Source organism: Gavia stellata, chromosome 11 (genome assembly GCF_030936135.1).
Source record: "Gavia stellata isolate bGavSte3 chromosome 11, bGavSte3.hap2, whole genome shotgun sequence".
NCBI lineage: Eukaryota > Metazoa > Chordata > Aves > Gaviiformes > Gaviidae > Gavia > Gavia stellata.
This window is the reverse complement of record NC_082604.1, coordinates 3,223,352-3,239,614: the sequence shown is the minus strand read 5'-3', so window position 1 is coordinate 3,239,614 and position 16,263 is coordinate 3,223,352. Positions and strand designations below refer to the sequence as shown.

The window sequence follows — 16,263 nt, the reverse complement described above, 5'->3', positions numbered from 1 at the left end:
GTCAGTTAATCCAGTAGATCTAGTTTCATCTTTTCTGTTGCTCCTAATGATCAATTTTATTCTAGTATAGGTGTTTATAGTCTGTGATCAAATGACCTTTTGCCTGTAAGTCTCTTAACTTGAGACAGTTTTCCTAGATGATGAGTAACGTATATGGCTTATTTCTCTGAACCCTCTGAGACTTTTGAAATGCGGATATGGGACCTGGTCACAGTGTCCCAGTAACAGTAGCAAATACCAGATAAGAAACCTCACTTTTCTTACCCCTCTCTGATATCCCCCTGTTATCAGATGAGAAGTGGTTCTTCCTAACTGCAGCAACCTAGAGCTTGGGTCCAGCAGGATTCAGTCCTCAGACTGGCCTCCATGCAACTGGGAAACCAGTGTCTTTTCCACAGGTTACAGTGAAATCAAAACCAAGGCCCATATCATGCTCTCTCAAACAAGACCAGGCTTCAAATGAAGAGGAATATTATGAAGTGTTTCTGCTGTGATAAGTTCTTGGGTTTGGGAGACCTCGCTAGGAGCTAGGGTCTTTGTGCGATGTTGATACTCCTTACTTAGAGTAATTCAAGTAGGAATGCCCCTTCTTTGTCTGGAAAGTTACGCTGATTGTGTTTCATCATTGCTTTGGCAGCACATAGACCACATAATGAGCACTCATGGGAAGCAAATCATGCAAGCAGTGACCCTCATTCTGGAAGGGGAGCACAATATAGAAGTCAAAGAGCAGGTACCCTTCTTTGTTGTCTTGGCAGAATAAAATTTAAGAAACAGCTAAGAGTGCTTACTGTTCTCAACATGTCGTCTTTGTTTGGGATTATGATGTGCTGTGAATATTTTACTGAGATCTGTCAGATTAATAACTTTAGGACCTCCAAGAATGCATTTCTTTCTAATGGATTATTACAAACGTGTTTGAATTTAATTCAGAATTTTTTTTTAAATGTAGGTTTGGTAAAGAGGAGAGCACTGTATGTGAGAGCAGAAGAATTAAATCTAAGGCAACTGCAATGGCAGAAAGGGGACAGTAGGAACAAGGGAAGAGAAAGAAGCCGGTATTTCACACTGGGGAGAGCATCACGGTTATTTGCTCCTATAGCAGCCATCGGAGCAGTCAGTAATGAAGAATACACTCATCGCCTGCCTTGCTGGCAGTAGTACGTGTTCTGCTGGGACATGTGGCAACTCAGCTGTTCTTGGGTGCCTGCAGGAGCCAGCAGCGATTAGAGGAGGAGAGGCACTAGCAGGGAAAAGAGCAGGCTGGTGTAGCCCAGGAAAAAGTGGGGAGGGACATGCCCTGACAAATTAAAACTTAAGCGATATGCAAGAGGAAAGGGAGAAGGAAAGAGGAGATGGCCAGTAGGGAAAAGCATCCCTGGCTTGGTGGCAGCATAAGGGGGAGGATAAATGGGCAGAATTTGGCTGATGAACTCTTGTGACAGACAAGACAGTCAAGTGGAGAACCATTTCTTCCTCATAACAGGGCATGAGGTGATGAAGAATGGGGGCAGCGAGAAGCTGTGGGAGATGCCAGAGGATTGTTTTGGCTTAGGATGGATATTGGTAGCAAAAAGCATGGCAAATAAGTGTAAAAATACAGCTAAATCCAGAGTGGTCTAAACCTTTGCTCAGTGAACAATGGGCTGAAGGCAAACAGGACTTTTATGGCTATTTAAGTGCAAAATTCACAGAAAACCCCCAAACAAACCCAAAAGACTCTTAATAGAGAGCAAGTTTAGTGATCTCATGGTTCTGAAACAGCTGAGGATTAACCAGTTGTGTCTTTCTAAATAGTTCTTCCTGAAAAAGCTCTAGTGACAGGAATGGCCTTCATTGCAATTAAAGGTTATTTACCTTGCCAAGCCTCTCAGAATGATTTTGGAGGAGAATCGGTGTACCTGAGAAGTGCTCTTGGAAAGGGCTAGTGGACCAGGGTTGAATATAGCCTTTAGGGTTTGGGGCCTTTATACGTAGAGCACTTCTTTGTCCCTGTGATGTGATCAGCAGCTTGTTTTTATTTCAGAATTAAGTCATACATCCAGTACTGCCTATCTGCACGCAAGGGCCCGTACTTCTAGCAGGACAGTGCTTATCTCTGTCACTGACTGGCTCATCAGTGTGTAATTAGCAGCTTGGAATTAATAAATCCCTGCAACTGCTGACAGGAATGCCGTGCAGCTTAGACACAGGCATCCCACAAGTGCTGATCATTCTCCGGTGTCCTCCTGTAGTCATCCCTGCGTGTTCAGAAGAGATGATTAAGTTCTTCCACAGCTCCTTGGGAAAGGATTTGTAGAGCATCTCCTGTTGCCTCCTGAGGACCGGGAAAGCTGCCTCTGCCAGTCTTAAATGCCATGGGCATGTGATGCCAACATGGGCCTAGTTGCTTCAAGGTTATTTTGTAGGATGGCTTCTCTAATTTGCAGGAAATAACCAGATGCGTTAGTAGTTTGAATTATCTCTGCAGGTAGGATGTGTGATTAGACCTGTTGAAAAAAAAAAAATTACTACTCTGTTAGATGAGCAGATAGACCTCTGTCTTTCCTTTTCCTGGTCTGCAGAACTAGATGGATATGGGTTTTTTCCCTAGCCACTGATAAAGAATAGACTGCTTTATTTTCCAATCTATTTAATCTTTTCTATATGCTGCATATTTCCATGAGAGACTTAAAATTTTACTCATTGAAATTAATTAATGAATATTGCTTTTTACTTTAAAAAAAGCAATGACTGGGTTTTTTGCCAGGGCTGTTCAGCCACAGCTGTTGACTCTTGGGCATTGGCCCCAGATGTAAGCAAGCTGGAAACTCCAGATTAAAGATATTAAAACTAATTAAAGAAATTGTTTGTCACAAGTTCAAAGCTGTCAGGGAAACAGTATAAATCATGGGATGTGATCTATGGCCAAATAACTTAGCAGTTTTTCTCTCTTTCAGACGTTATGTATACTTGCCAATATAGCAGATGGAACGACAGCAAAAGAACTGATTATGACCAATGATGACATCCTGCAGAAAATCAAATACTACATGGTATGGGGAATATCTCTTAAAGGTCTTATGTTGGTCTTTTGTAGGAATGAAAAGAGGGTACTTCAGCATTTTGTCTTGTAAATTATTCAGTATTATGCGCTTAACTTTCATCTACCCAGTTATGTTTAAGAAATCATGTAGTGCAGTTCTGTATGGTGGAGGTCTATTGAGGATCTGATTAAAAGGCAAATCCAGTTGTTATTTCCCATCAGAATGTTACGGTGAATTAAGCAATGCCTGTAACAAATCTACATTGAAAACATTTCATGATCTTGGAAAAGGCCTATCTTGTAGACCTCAGTAAATATTTGGAAGGGATTGAATGCTACTCAAGTGCCTTATGTTATGGCACTATTTTTGAGAGAAGTTGTAGATAAGAATTAGTCCCAACTTTGCTGCTTCATTTATTACAGGATAAATGCCAAAATGTAAGTCTGAGAGTTGCTGAATTTCTCCTTCTAAACTTGAGTACTATTTTTCTATATTTAGAGTCATTCAAATGCTAAACTTCAGCTTGCTGCCATGTTCTGTATATCTAATCTCATATGGAATGAAGAAGAAGGTAAGAAAGTCTCATTACTAATGCATATAAAGTTACTATCCTGATCAAAATGCTGCTGTTGCATAGTAATCAATATTTGCAGCGCACAGCACAGTGGGGATCCAAAGCATAAAGGGAGACGACATTGTAGGTATAACACAGAATGGACATTGAGGATGGTGCAGAGAGCTGTTCTGGGGTGGGAAGGGGAGACACAAGAAGAGAGCATCAGTAAATAGGAGTTGATGAGTCACACAGTGGGAGGTTTCCACCTGTAGCATTTCTGTAAAATCTGAAAACAATTGGAGTGAAAGAGAATCCTAGTAAGAGAGCTTCCAAGTCTTAAGAAGGTTGCGGGAACTCATTGTTGGAGGGAACAGGTTCACTGGAGAGCATAAATGGATTAGAAAGGGCATTTGTTGCAACGAAATTTTCCCCAACATGGATGGCTTGAATGGGTTGGGTGGTGAGACTCTGAAACCAGTCAAAGGACTTGTGGGTGGAACTGGAAGGAATGGGGAAGGCATTCGGTAAGAAGAGTCATGGCCTGGAACAATGGAAGGTAACCAGAAGGGAGCTGAAGGATGCTGCTGCGCAGAAAAATATGTGTGTTTGTGTTGAGGGGTGGAGAGGGCAGATGAAGGCAACAGTGTGGAGCTGGAAGAAATGGCAAGGGAAGGAGTGGTGGGAGGTGGTGTACTTTGAGGAGTGGTGGGGCTGGGAGGAGGACTTCCTTGGATGGATGATTTACAGACCCTCAAGTTGACCATGCTGCTCTTCAGCAAAGAAATCACTGTCTCTACTTGGTTTTGTTTTTTTTTTTCCCTACTGTGTACCTTATTCCACATCTCTCATATCACAGAACTTCCTTCAGTGTGTGACACTTGGCTATGCTCCTGGTGGCTTTCTGCTCATTACACTGGCATTGTACAGTGCTACAAGTCAGACTCAGAAACACACCTCCGGTTAAATGTTCTCTGCATCCAAATCAGAGAGATGAGAATAAGCCAACTGAAGTAAAGCCTCTTACTTTAGGATAAAATGTGTTCAGATTTTTTGCCTTCAAAGTTTTCTTTTCTTTAAATATACACACACATAGTCCAAAAAAAGAAACTAGAGCTCCCTTGAGAAGTAGCCACACCAAAGGGATTTTTTCCATTGCGGTGTTCTAACTGAACTGTTCCATACCCCTCCTTTAAGCTGGTTTCTGCTACCACTCCTTTCTTCCGTTCTGCAGACGTTTATTTTTGGTGGTATTCCCAACAATGTAATTTATTGTTGTAGGTTCACAAGAACGCCAAGATAAACTACGAGACATGGGAATAGTAGATATTCTACATAAATTGAGTCAGTCATCGGATCCAAATCTGTGTGACAAGTGAGTATAAAGAAAAATCCAAAAAGAAGATTAGAGGGAAATCTTTGCTTTTTGTTAAAAAAGTATCTTTTTTGAAATCTTTTGATTATTGAAAAATCCCCCAGAAAAACTGTCTGTCATTGCACTGAGTTTTACAGTGTATGAAGAAATTGTGATGAACACTTATTTAAAGAGCAGGTTTTGTATTGCTCAGGAGTAACAAATTTTACTGAAGTTCTCAGCAATATAAAATAACTACATTTAAGATCTTCTAAACCAGTGGAGGGGCCTCTCTGAAATCTCACTGATAACACAAATATTTGTCTAAACCTTGGACTACTAACAAAGTTCCAGAGGATTGGAACAATGGTAAACCATCACGTAACACTATGAATTAAAAAGATAATAGGGGATCACCACTGTTGTTACTCAATTAAATTATTTTAAACTAATTAAGCTTAACAGTAACTTTTCACATACCTAGTCTGTTACTCATATTATAGTATCTACAGAGATCATCTAGGTTCTTCACAAACACATATAACCAAAATAGCTAATGACAGTTTCTGTTTTTTTATGTTAACTTTTTGCAATTATCCCACCTACAGTTAGCAACAACCCATATTTCTTTCATGAACTAAAGGAGATGATCTGATTTTTAGAAGAGGTCAGACAACACAACTCTAAAAAAACGTGTGCACTGTTTTAAAATGCATTAAATTTGGGTTTCTTGTTTTTATGAAAGATATTTCAGTGTCCTTAGACATCTTTGTAGTAAAGTTAGGACTTCTCCGTTTAAAATCTATGCCAAAGTATCAGTATTGAAGGTGAGAATCAGGAACATACAGATATCAATAAGCAGGTTCACAGAAAATTATGGAAAAGCTAAATAGGGTTTTCAAACAAACAGTGAGAAATAGGAATAAAACTTAGACCAGTAAAAATACTTTCTGGTAAATGGGCCTTGCTTCTCAACACTTAAGCCTTGGTTGTAAGAGACGGGGAGCTGATTGCATAGCACCTTTGCGAGTTACTGTCCCTCCTGTTTCTTCTGGCCACCTGCTCCCACTGTTTAACCCTATCCCACCTCTGCCTCATCAACCCCCTCGATGAGCCAATAAGACTTGTGAATGTAGCAGGAAACTTGGAAGAAAAATAATCTTCCTCTGGGTTGCTGAGTTGTACTGGATCTTGGAAAAGTCTGTCAAGGTCATGGTAGCATGGTTGGGAGGTGTGGGGGACAAAGGAATAGCAAAGCTTCTCGCTTCAGGTGGTAGGAAACACTGAATTAGCTGAAGTGATGACGAAACTGTAACCCTAGACTTTTGGGAGGTGTTTTTTTCTTAGCAAAAACGTTGCACAATGTTAGATTACATAAATTCCTGTATTACGCTGGCTGTTGCTTCTTTTCCTCCCTCTCACCTCATTGTACGTTTTTGGTAGGGCCGGTATTCCTGACAGGACTAACGTGCTTCTAGTATGTTCTGAGTTATGACACCTCTTTCATTTCTCAGCTCAAAGACGTGCTTTTCATGGTACATCTGTATTACAGAGAAGTAATTGCTCTTCACAGTTATTGCTCTTAAGGGTTTTTTTTATAAAGTGTGTTTATAATGAAGTGCAATACGCATCTTAAGCCCCACCATACTTGAAAGTTGCTCAGTTTATGCTGAGTATTTAATATACTTGGTTAGATCATCTTATTCATAGATGCAAGGTGGATTCTGAAATTGTTAGAGCCCACGCAGAGCGCTTCTGCACCATGGGCTAGATTCTTCCAAACTGAAGGAGCCAGCCACTTGGCTTCCTTTTACCTCTCTTGTTCATTCTCCCTCTCTTGCTCATCCTCCCTCTCTTGCTGGCACAATGCATCGTCTTGTACATAAAGCTGTTGGTGATAAAGCCAAACCCCAACGATTAACAGATTGTTCCTTTATTGCAGGGCGAAGACAGCACTCCAGCAGTATCTTGCATGATCAAAGACTGATTGAATCTATGGACACCCCTCATGTCTACTTAAGGAAGAGCAGGAGATATTCCTGACTCCTTATATTTGCACAAGTCACCTTGGGCTGCATTTTTCTCAGGTGCAGGGAGCTGCTTTGCAGAAACAGTTTAAATGATCAGGTCTCCAGTGCACTTGAGAATTTTCTTGAGGTAGTTTCTTTACTCAGAGGACTCTTGGGGGGTTGTTTTGGTTTTTTGGTTTTTTTTTTCCTGAGCTACCTGGACTTTTCGATAGAACAATCAGTCATCATTTTTCTTTTGGGCCTACGATTTTCTGCTTTTGCTGCAGCCTGCGTGTGTGGATGCGTGCGGGTGTGCTCGAGTGTGTGCGTGGGAGAATGTGTGTGGGTGTGATACCTCAATTTTGTTTTTCTTTTTTTTTGTGTGAAAATCTTTTTCTACAGGTTTTCAAGGGTTAACCATTGTTTGCTGTACGAATACTTCAATGAATTATATACAGTTTGAATGAAATGTTATTTAAAGAAAACCAAACTGTTGTATCCCATAAAGTTTATTTTGAATTTTGAACAGATGAATGTTTTTAAGTAAAATATATGCATTTCTGAACTTCAGCTTAACTTACATTATACTTCCTTTTTAAAGAGGAAAAATAGAGGGAGACTGTAGACCCCAAATTATAAGCAGCACGTTCTGTACTGACAAAGTCCAAGAGTTTTTTTACTGCCATACAAGGTCACCTGGTACTGATGACATGCTCAAATCCATGGAATGGGTCAACTGAATTGTTTTGGGTTTCTTTACATTTTTAGAAGAAAAGCTCATACTTCAGAGTTAGCATGACTGTTGACTTTTCTAGAAAGGAACAGGTGGCTGCAATATCAGCAGGCATAAGCTATTGCTTTAGTAGCCAAGAACTTGCTCAGCTAATTGCTGAAGGATTAGCTTATTCACTGGTGATAAGTATTTGCTGATCACTAATATCAATAGAGCAAACAGCACGTTGCAGAAGTTAGACTTTCAAGAGACCAGAAGGAGCTGGCAAGCAGTGATTAAGGGGTTGCTTTTGTTTTGCATCCTTTGCTTCCGGATGTAGTTAAGCGACTTATAAATTATTTCCATGAAAGATCAGCTGGGTGCATTAAGTTGGGGAAAGGATGGAAAATTTGGGGTTTTGGGTTTTTTTTTTTTAGCTCAGTAATGTTGCTACAGATTTTGTGTATATATGCAGATATACACACTTGCATGGATTTGGATACCTGGATAATAAGCAATGGGATTTTACTGCATTCAGAAGCCTAGATTGTCCATAAGTTCCTGAAATTGTGCCTGAAATTCCTGTTCCTGAAATTGTGTGAAGTACGGAGGAAAAAAACACAAGTACAAATGAAGACGACTGTGTAAGGTTAGGCTGAAATGTGAGACCCCAGCAGCTTCACAGTCAAATAGCATAGTAACAAATGAGGGCAGCAAGGAGCTCTCCTTCATGCATTTCAGGGTTCTTGCTTTCTTCCCGTGTCTACTTTCCGATTTCAGTTTAGACCATAGTTTTAATAGTCAGAATCTCCAAACACTATATTTACATAGCACTAACAGGCACACTAAAGATTGCAGCCGATGTCTTAAACCAAATCTTTCTTCTGTTACATTGAACTTCAGGAAGGCTGCAGCGAGAAGAGAGGTCTGTAACTTTGCTAACCAATTTTGATAAGTATCTTAATCTTTTATTTCTAATCAGAAGATCAAATGGTGATAGCCTTACTTTTTTCCGAGGTAACTACTTGTGTCAGAAAATGTGACCACAGTTTGGCCTGGAATTTGAATGTGCTATGTATCGGATAACTGTTATCACTTGGTTGCAAAGGAGAATATATACATTTCCTGTAACTTCTTCCACTCTTGAAAGACAAATAAAAATGAGCACCTGACACTTTTTCCCCAGGCATTGCAGTAAGTGACTGGCAGTTTTTTAATGTCCTTCTGCAAATTTTTCATGATGGACTTTGGGGGCTGAACAAAAGGGAAAGTAATAATATGTGAGAACTTGATAAATACCAGTACCTCAGAAGTGAAGTCTTATTTATAAAATTCAATCAAATATATTTTTGTTTGAAGTGAGAAAAAGTTCTGAGGCAGGTATTGTAAATGCAAAACTGTACAGCGTGCATCTGACTTCTAAATTTGCACTCCGGCTACGTATGTTTAGGAGCTCAAGTTCTTGCATATCTCTTCTCGTCCTCCCCCAGTTCACATTTCTAAAAGCAAATCTGAGTTTGATTCTATAAAACTTAAGAAGGTGCCTAAAGGTGTTCGGAAAAAAGGTGAGTAAGTACCTGTGTACGTGTTTTGAGGTGGTTTCCTAAAATTCTACCAGTAAAACTAAAAACCAATGCTCAGACAATCTCGTTGCTGCATGAGAACAGTTGACATTTTCCACAGATATTGATAGGACAAACTGTTGGATGAGAACATTTTTACATTCAGTTAAGCTTTGTGAATAATTTTTGATGTTGCTATAGGTATGTACAAAAAGAAGAATACTGTAAATAAAAAGAACTTTACCAGAACATCTAGATTCTTCTCAGCTTCATGGAGAAATCTCGACTTTCTGTCCCAGCTTCCCTACAGACTGACAGTTGCTAGCCTGAGATTCACAGAGGGAGCAAACTTGTTTGCTGGTCAGCCAGATCTTTCCCAACTTTATTTAGGTAGCAGTGTCTTGTGAGTTACAGGGTTGCTTGCAGAACCAAAGCAAATACAGAGTTTGTCTGGACATAATAACAAATCACCAGGATTTCTGTTATTCTTGTGACATTCCTCTTCTGAAAACCAGTCCTGATGAATTTTGATAAGTATGTCCACTCTTTATATCTGGGTCCAGTGATGGTAATCCTTCTCTCAAAGGTTACGTGTGTCAAAAAGTTAATAGTTCTGCATGGAGTTTGGTGTGCTACTTGTCAGAAAAGTGGTACACTTGGTTGCTCTCCACCACCTCCAGTCCACTTTTGGAGTAGTCTCTCCCACAGAGTCAAATGAGACTTCTAATTTGGCCGTTGTTCCAATCACAGATTTGCATTGTAATAGTGAAAGAAGCTAAGTGACCTACTCAAAAGCATCTTGTGCCTGTATATTCTTAAGGCAAACATCTAATTTTTTTTTAGAAAATTTATTTTTACAGACTTTAGCCATTGCAGTAGATGCTGCACCTCCTGAAACTGCTGAAGCAGGCGGAAGAATAATTGAGGTGCATGAGATTAGATTCTTGAAGACTAGAAAATGGGTTTAACCGGACTGTCTTTGGTCATCCTAAAACGTAAGCGCGTGATAGGTGTAAACGTGCAATATTTCAGTGGTGGTTAAAATCATCAGGACATTGCTGGAGGCTTATTTCTACAAAAAAGAGACAGTTGCTGGGGGCATCCAGGGGTGCAGTTTGCTCTTCTGAGCTGATGCTGGAGGCAGGGTCACCCCTGCTAAGGCTCAGCCCCACCATGTCCCCTGGAGGCACTGGACAGTGTCCCCTCAGGCTGCCAGGGGCACTAGGGGATTTGACATGCCAAAAGCCGAATCCTCAACCACGAGGAACCTTGACCTGAAGGACCAGGCCACCAGACATCGTGTGCTGCGTGACAAGAAGCAGCACCACCAAGGTCTGCACCTGGAGCCCAGTGACCCCAGGCCTGGGAATGAACGGGGTGAGCAGCAGCCCTGCCCAAATGGGCATCACCCTGGGGGGGTGCTGGGCACAGGCGCTGGGTGCTCACTGCAAATAAGAAAAAAAAAAACCAACCAACCTTCAAAAACTGAGCTGCGTTTGGAGTGCGGCCAGCAGCTTAGCCCCTCTGCTCGGTGCTGGGGAGGTCACGTCTGCATCCCGTGCCTTGTTTTGGGCACCTAGGTTGGGAGGGACGGGGGGAAAACTGGAGCCAGGCAGCACGCAGTGGGCTGGGGGCCCGGGGCCTGCGGGGGGGGTTTGGCAGGCAAAAGGGGGCAGAGGGGCTCCAGCTGCTGCTGCTGCTTGAAGGGGAATAAGGGAGGAGATGGAGCTGAACTTCCTGGCTGCAGCGGACACTGAGAAGGGAGCGGGGCAGGCTGGGCTGCCGCTCCACCCCGCCGTTACCAGGGCTGCCGTAGCAGCGTTGGGGTGCTGCCAGCCACCGCACGGGTGCTGCCAGGCCCTGGTTCGCTTCTGCCACCCTCACGGGGCGAGGGGGCACAGGCTGCTGTGCCTCTAAAAGTGAGCAGCAATTCAGGCCCTGCAGCAGCACCTTGCCTGTCTGAAAAGGGTGCAAGCAGAGCCGTGTCCGTGCTTTGGGCACGGCTGAGCTAATCCCGCTCCCTCCAACAGGGCAGGGATGCTGCCGTAGGTGGTGTGTCCTGGCTGGAGGAGCAAAGACGGGTAAAAAGCTTTCTCTGTGGTGCAGGTTGGCCAGCAGCTGGATTCACATAACTAGAGGACGTCTGCAGTGCTTTGCGCTTGGGACTGCTGCCCAGAGGACCCTTGTTCCTGCAGAAGGATGGCTGCAAAGAAAAAGGAGGTAGTACTGCAGGTCAGTAGGAGCCAGACTTGTAAAATATCTTTTAAACTCATGGTAAGTGCAAAGGATGAAGTTCAGACTTGGGGTGTCTCAGATTCTGCTGGCAAAGCCCTACTGTGAAGTCCTTGTGGTGGAAAAGTGTTTCTGAAGGCAGGTGGGAAACATGGGAAAATTGGGCAAGTCAAATCTGATCCCAAAGTCAGTGCTATGGGGTGCAGAGGGAGCTGCAGGTTGCGTTTCAGAGCTGTTAGGAGCTGGCATGGGTGCTTTCATAGATCAAAATGCATCTGTGTTTCACGGGACAGTTCAGAGGACATTTAGAAGTAGGGAACTGGGCAAGGGAGCTTTTCTCCTGAGTGGCAAGTGTCACTGAATGTTTCTGACCAGCTAGTATATTTAGAAAGATTGCTGTAAAGGTGGGAAAGTTAGGAGGTACAAGAAAAAAATCAAAGGCTGAAAAGCCTATTTCACAGTGATGCGTAGAGGAATTTCTCCCTATTTACACTGCACAAGTGACCTAATGATGCTTTATAACTACTTTCATAGGGGAGAGAGGGTTTCTGAGAGCAGTTCAGTATGCAAAACCATTGAAAAACTCAAAGTAGGTTATGAAGGTCTCCTTCAAATTTTGAAACTAGTTCAGCCTTCACAAGAGAGAAATACTGAAGGAGATTACACACTTTAGAACCTTGTTTATTCGCTGTTAAAATTGGAAGCATGGAGTGAAAATGTGAGTATTTCTGTAAGAGGATCACTCTATTAAGGGAAAAATGGTTTCTACTGCTGCTTGTCCAACTGTGTTCTGGTGCAATGGGGAAAAATTACATCAACCAGACTTTGCACCTTTGGCAACTAAGGGAAAAAGGGTCTAGATCTGCAAAAACGTGATTGTTCACATCTGCAGATGAAAGCTGAACCACATGTAGGACATGATGTGATGTCCTAGTAAAGTTCTGGTTATATTAGAGAAAAGCCAAGTCCTAGCAGCCTCAGGGCATCCAAATTAGCAAAGCATTTTGAAGGGTGCCGGTATTGGTATCTGAGTCCATCAGTTGAACTCGTGGCTGGACTCATTATCATAAATTACTATCATAAATCATTTGAACTCATTAACATTCTGTGAAACACTCTGAGGGTGGTCCTAGCACTAGTGATAACTGGAATAATTAGATTTCTTAATTCTGCAGGTGTTCTCTGAAAAAATTAGGCTTGGGGTCATGTGCTGGATGGGAGAACAGACGGAGGTGTTTGAACGATTCCCCATTCTCTGAGTGAGGCGGGATCCTGGAGAAACTGTACTGTATGACCTCCAGTGACATCTCTGAGAAGCTTAATTTGCAGTGGAGTTTCCACTCTTGGAATTCTTGACTTCACAATTTTAGCAGTCCTTCAATGCCCATTGGTGTTAATTATTGTAAAATAGCTGGCCTTACTGCAACTTACTGTCTTCCAGCGTAGACTAAATGCAGTTAGGATTAATGATACCGACTGAGAAAGTTATTGGGAATCTTCATTGTTCAGGATGAACAAAACCAGATCTTTCATTTCTCAAGAAGCCTTTTTTTTTTTAAACTTACTGTGTTTTTCTAAGTACATACTGAGGGGCAATTCCTGTAATATGGGGAAGATGCTGAAGATATTTTCCTTTCTAATAACAGTTTAGGAAGTGTGGGATAATGTAGTACATGGTACCATGTATGGAATTGTGTAGGGCATCCTTGACTGGGTAAGTCCCTAAGCAACCTGATCTAACACTGAGCTTTGAGCAGGGGGTTAGATTAAGGACTCCACAGATCCCTTCCAACCTAGAACTTTCTATGCTCTCTGTTGTTCACTATGTTGTGGAAGTCTTCAGATAGCAGCCGGTAATTCAGGTAAGGAGATGCTGGGCTCAGACCACCCTCTAGTGCCCAGACATCATGAAAGCTGTGTATCTGTGAGTTTATTTTATCAACCCTGAAACATCTTAAAGTAGTATAGCTTGTGTGCAGGCAAGATGAGAAACTGCTGGTGGAGAATCATCTGGCTTATAAAATACGATGAGGGCTGGGTCTGAAACCTATTTCATAGGTGTGAGCAAAGGAGGATGTGTGCTGCAGACGAGCATGTTGAAGCAGCACTCTGAATGCTGCAGGTCAGCCCAGATCACCACCTCGCTGCTGCTTTTGAGCACCATGCTGGCTCTGATGGGAGGACCCTGCTGAGCTGGGACCTAAGGGGTGTCACTGTGTGTCTTTCCTCCAAGTCCATGCTTCTTGTGCTCTGATCCAGGCAGCCTGAAGAGAACCAGTCCAGTCAGTTACCTACCAGTGGCTCGTAACAGTTTTAGCTGCTAGCCTGTGCTAAATCATCATCACATATCAGACTTCCACGTAGCTCTTTGTGTTTCTTCTATAGCAGGAGTGCTGTGTTAGGGAGCTCAGGGTCCCTCATCCCCGCTGCCTGCTGCTCTTCCTGGTACCCGCACAGCTGCAGGGCTGTGTGGTAAGCCAAGGCACAGGAGGAACATCCGGAGCCTTTCCATGCTCTTGGATCTTCCTGCATGGTCCCACAAGGAGCTGTGTTTCCATAAAAGCAGGAGAGTGCCAAGAAAAACCTGAGGTTTTACGGGTATTTCACAGACCTTCCCTCTTGCACGATACGTGACACGGCCCGTTAGGTTCAGCTAGGGCTCAGCCAGAGGCCCTGATAGGATGCAGGGGGCCGTGTCCCCAATCACCCCCCAGAAGAACTCTTAGTCTCTCTGCAAACTGAGTCTGGGGTCCCCAAGCAGCCCGACTGCTCAAGTAGTTGCTGCCACTAAACAGGGGAGGGCTTGCTCGTGGCTGGATGCTGTTACCCTTTCCATCTGCCTTTCCTTGGTTCTTGTGAGACAACATGAGTCTCTAATCCAGAAAGCTTTTCTACAGAGTTGGCTGGCTTGCTGATGGGTCTCTCAGAGCTGGAGTCAGGTAGTAGCAAAAGCACGTGGGAAGGCGGGAAGGAATGAGAGTTCGGGAGTGAAGATGTCTGACTTGATGATCTTACAGGTCTTTTCCAACCTTAGTGATTCTGTGATTCTGATTCTGTGACTTCAGCTGTTTGTTCTCAGAGGTCTTCCACCCATGTTCTAGCACAGCTTGGCCCTGCCCAGCTGGTCAGAGGTGAGAGGGTTGCACCCAAAAGAGTTTTCTGAGTGCTCAGGTAATACCTCTTCAGGCAGATGGGCCCATCTTAAGTGCAAGCATGAAGTCATTTGTCAGTATGTGTGCAGCAACCAGGTAGTACCTGATGATTTACTGTTGCTTTTACTGTGTTTTTCAATTTTCACACAGATTAACGTCACTAGCCAGGAGCTTTGGGAAGAAATGCTGTGTCTCAAAGGACTCATTGGTAAGGGTTTAGTCAACACACTGGATTGCTTTTGTTCTGTGTTAAAAGGAGACCAGTACTGTTAGGAATCAATTACTACTGATACGGATGTTCAGGCAGTCCCTCCATTCCTCTCGACCTGAACAGAAGAAAGAAATATGCTAACAGAGGTGAGACTAGTTGGAGGTTGTAGTTCTTCTTCACTTACGTGGTACAATTACCACGCAATCAAAGCAGTGCTGATGCAGGAGCTTCTGGAGTCTCCGGTCCAGCCACCCACTTGGAGCAGGACTGTCCCCAGTGCAAGGAACAGCCCTGGTTCCCACGGGTGGAGGTTAGAGGGCTGTTAGGTAAAGCCTCATGTGCTCTACCTCTGTGCAGCAGTTTTCCCTAGAAAATCTGGTACCTCCAAGATCACAGCCACGTCAATGTTTCTCATAAAGACTCCTCCATAACATTGTGATTAGCTTGTTATTCTACAATGGGATTTAATCCTCTGATCTAGCGTTTGAAACCTTGAAAGAGTATGATAGTTTCTACTTCAGAATTAAATCCATAGCCCTTCTAGTGCTCCACAGGAGTCCTGCCACACTCCAGACAGAACTATGGGAGCAAGAGCCGCAAGCTGCAGCTTGGGAAGTTCTGGGTGGACATAAGGCAAATCTCCTTCCCCAGGGTGGTGCTGCAGAGGTCACCACAGGAGGAGACCTCAACCCTCAGAGGTTTTCAAGATTCTTCTTACTGCATTAGCACCCTTTCGCAGTCCCCTTCCAAATGATTATGCTGCAAAGCAGAGAAGTGTACAAACCAACCTATTGGGCTATGTCTAAACTGACCCCTTCTGACCTCATTCTTGCTAATTTTCCTGCTTGCAGTTGTTGATACGTTTCAAGCCTGGTGTGGTCCATGCAAAACGGTAGTGGATCTTTTCCGAAAAATAAGGAATGAAGTTGGCAGTGATTGCCTGCATTTTGCTGTGGTAAGATCTAATAACAGTCCAGGAGTTCCAGCTTGTGTGAGTGAGCCTGCCAAATACAGACACTTGGTTACATCAATAAGAGCTCACATCATTAAGAATTTTCAGGCTTCAACTGTTCTGTCCTTTTCAGATTTCTGCTTAAGCACATAATGCTAGACAGAATCATCGTGCGCGTTCCTCTGATGTACAGGGAGAGTCTGAAGGAGCTGGGTCTGTTCACCTTGGAGAAGACTAAGGGACAGATGTCTAGTACGGGATTAATAGAGAAGGCAGAGACAGACATTGCTCAGTGGTACACAGCAAAAGAACAACAGACAATGGGATCAAGTTGCAGCAGGGAAAAATCCCAAGCAAATAGAAGGAAAAAGTATTCAGCGTAGGAGTGGTTGGACACGGGGACAAGTTCCCAGAGAGCCTGTGGAGCGCTGATTCTTGGAGATGCTCAAAACTAAGGCAGCCTTCAGCAACCTCCTTTAACATTGAGACTAGTCCTGCTT

At 43.1% G+C, this 16,263-nt stretch overlaps 1 protein-coding gene across 4 annotated transcripts in view; it reads left to right on the top strand.

The window, feature by feature from the left end:
- ARMC8 (armadillo repeat containing 8) overlaps window positions 1-9,449 on the top strand; it is a 79,018-nt gene extending 69,569 nt beyond the window's left edge. For all 4 annotated transcript variants that reach the window (XM_059822974.1, XM_059822975.1, XM_059822973.1 and 1 more), the window contains 5 exons: window positions 638-733; window positions 2,940-3,035; window positions 3,525-3,597; window positions 4,861-4,954; window positions 6,876-9,449. In XM_059822974.1, the coding sequence (XP_059678957.1) occupies window positions 638-733; window positions 2,940-3,035; window positions 3,525-3,597; window positions 4,861-4,954; window positions 6,876-6,909 (393 nt within the window). In that variant the 3' untranslated portion in view covers window positions 6,910-9,449. The remainder of the gene's footprint in view (window positions 1-637; window positions 734-2,939; window positions 3,036-3,524; window positions 3,598-4,860; window positions 4,955-6,875) is intronic.
- Window positions 9,450-16,263: the final 6,814 nt, after the last annotated feature.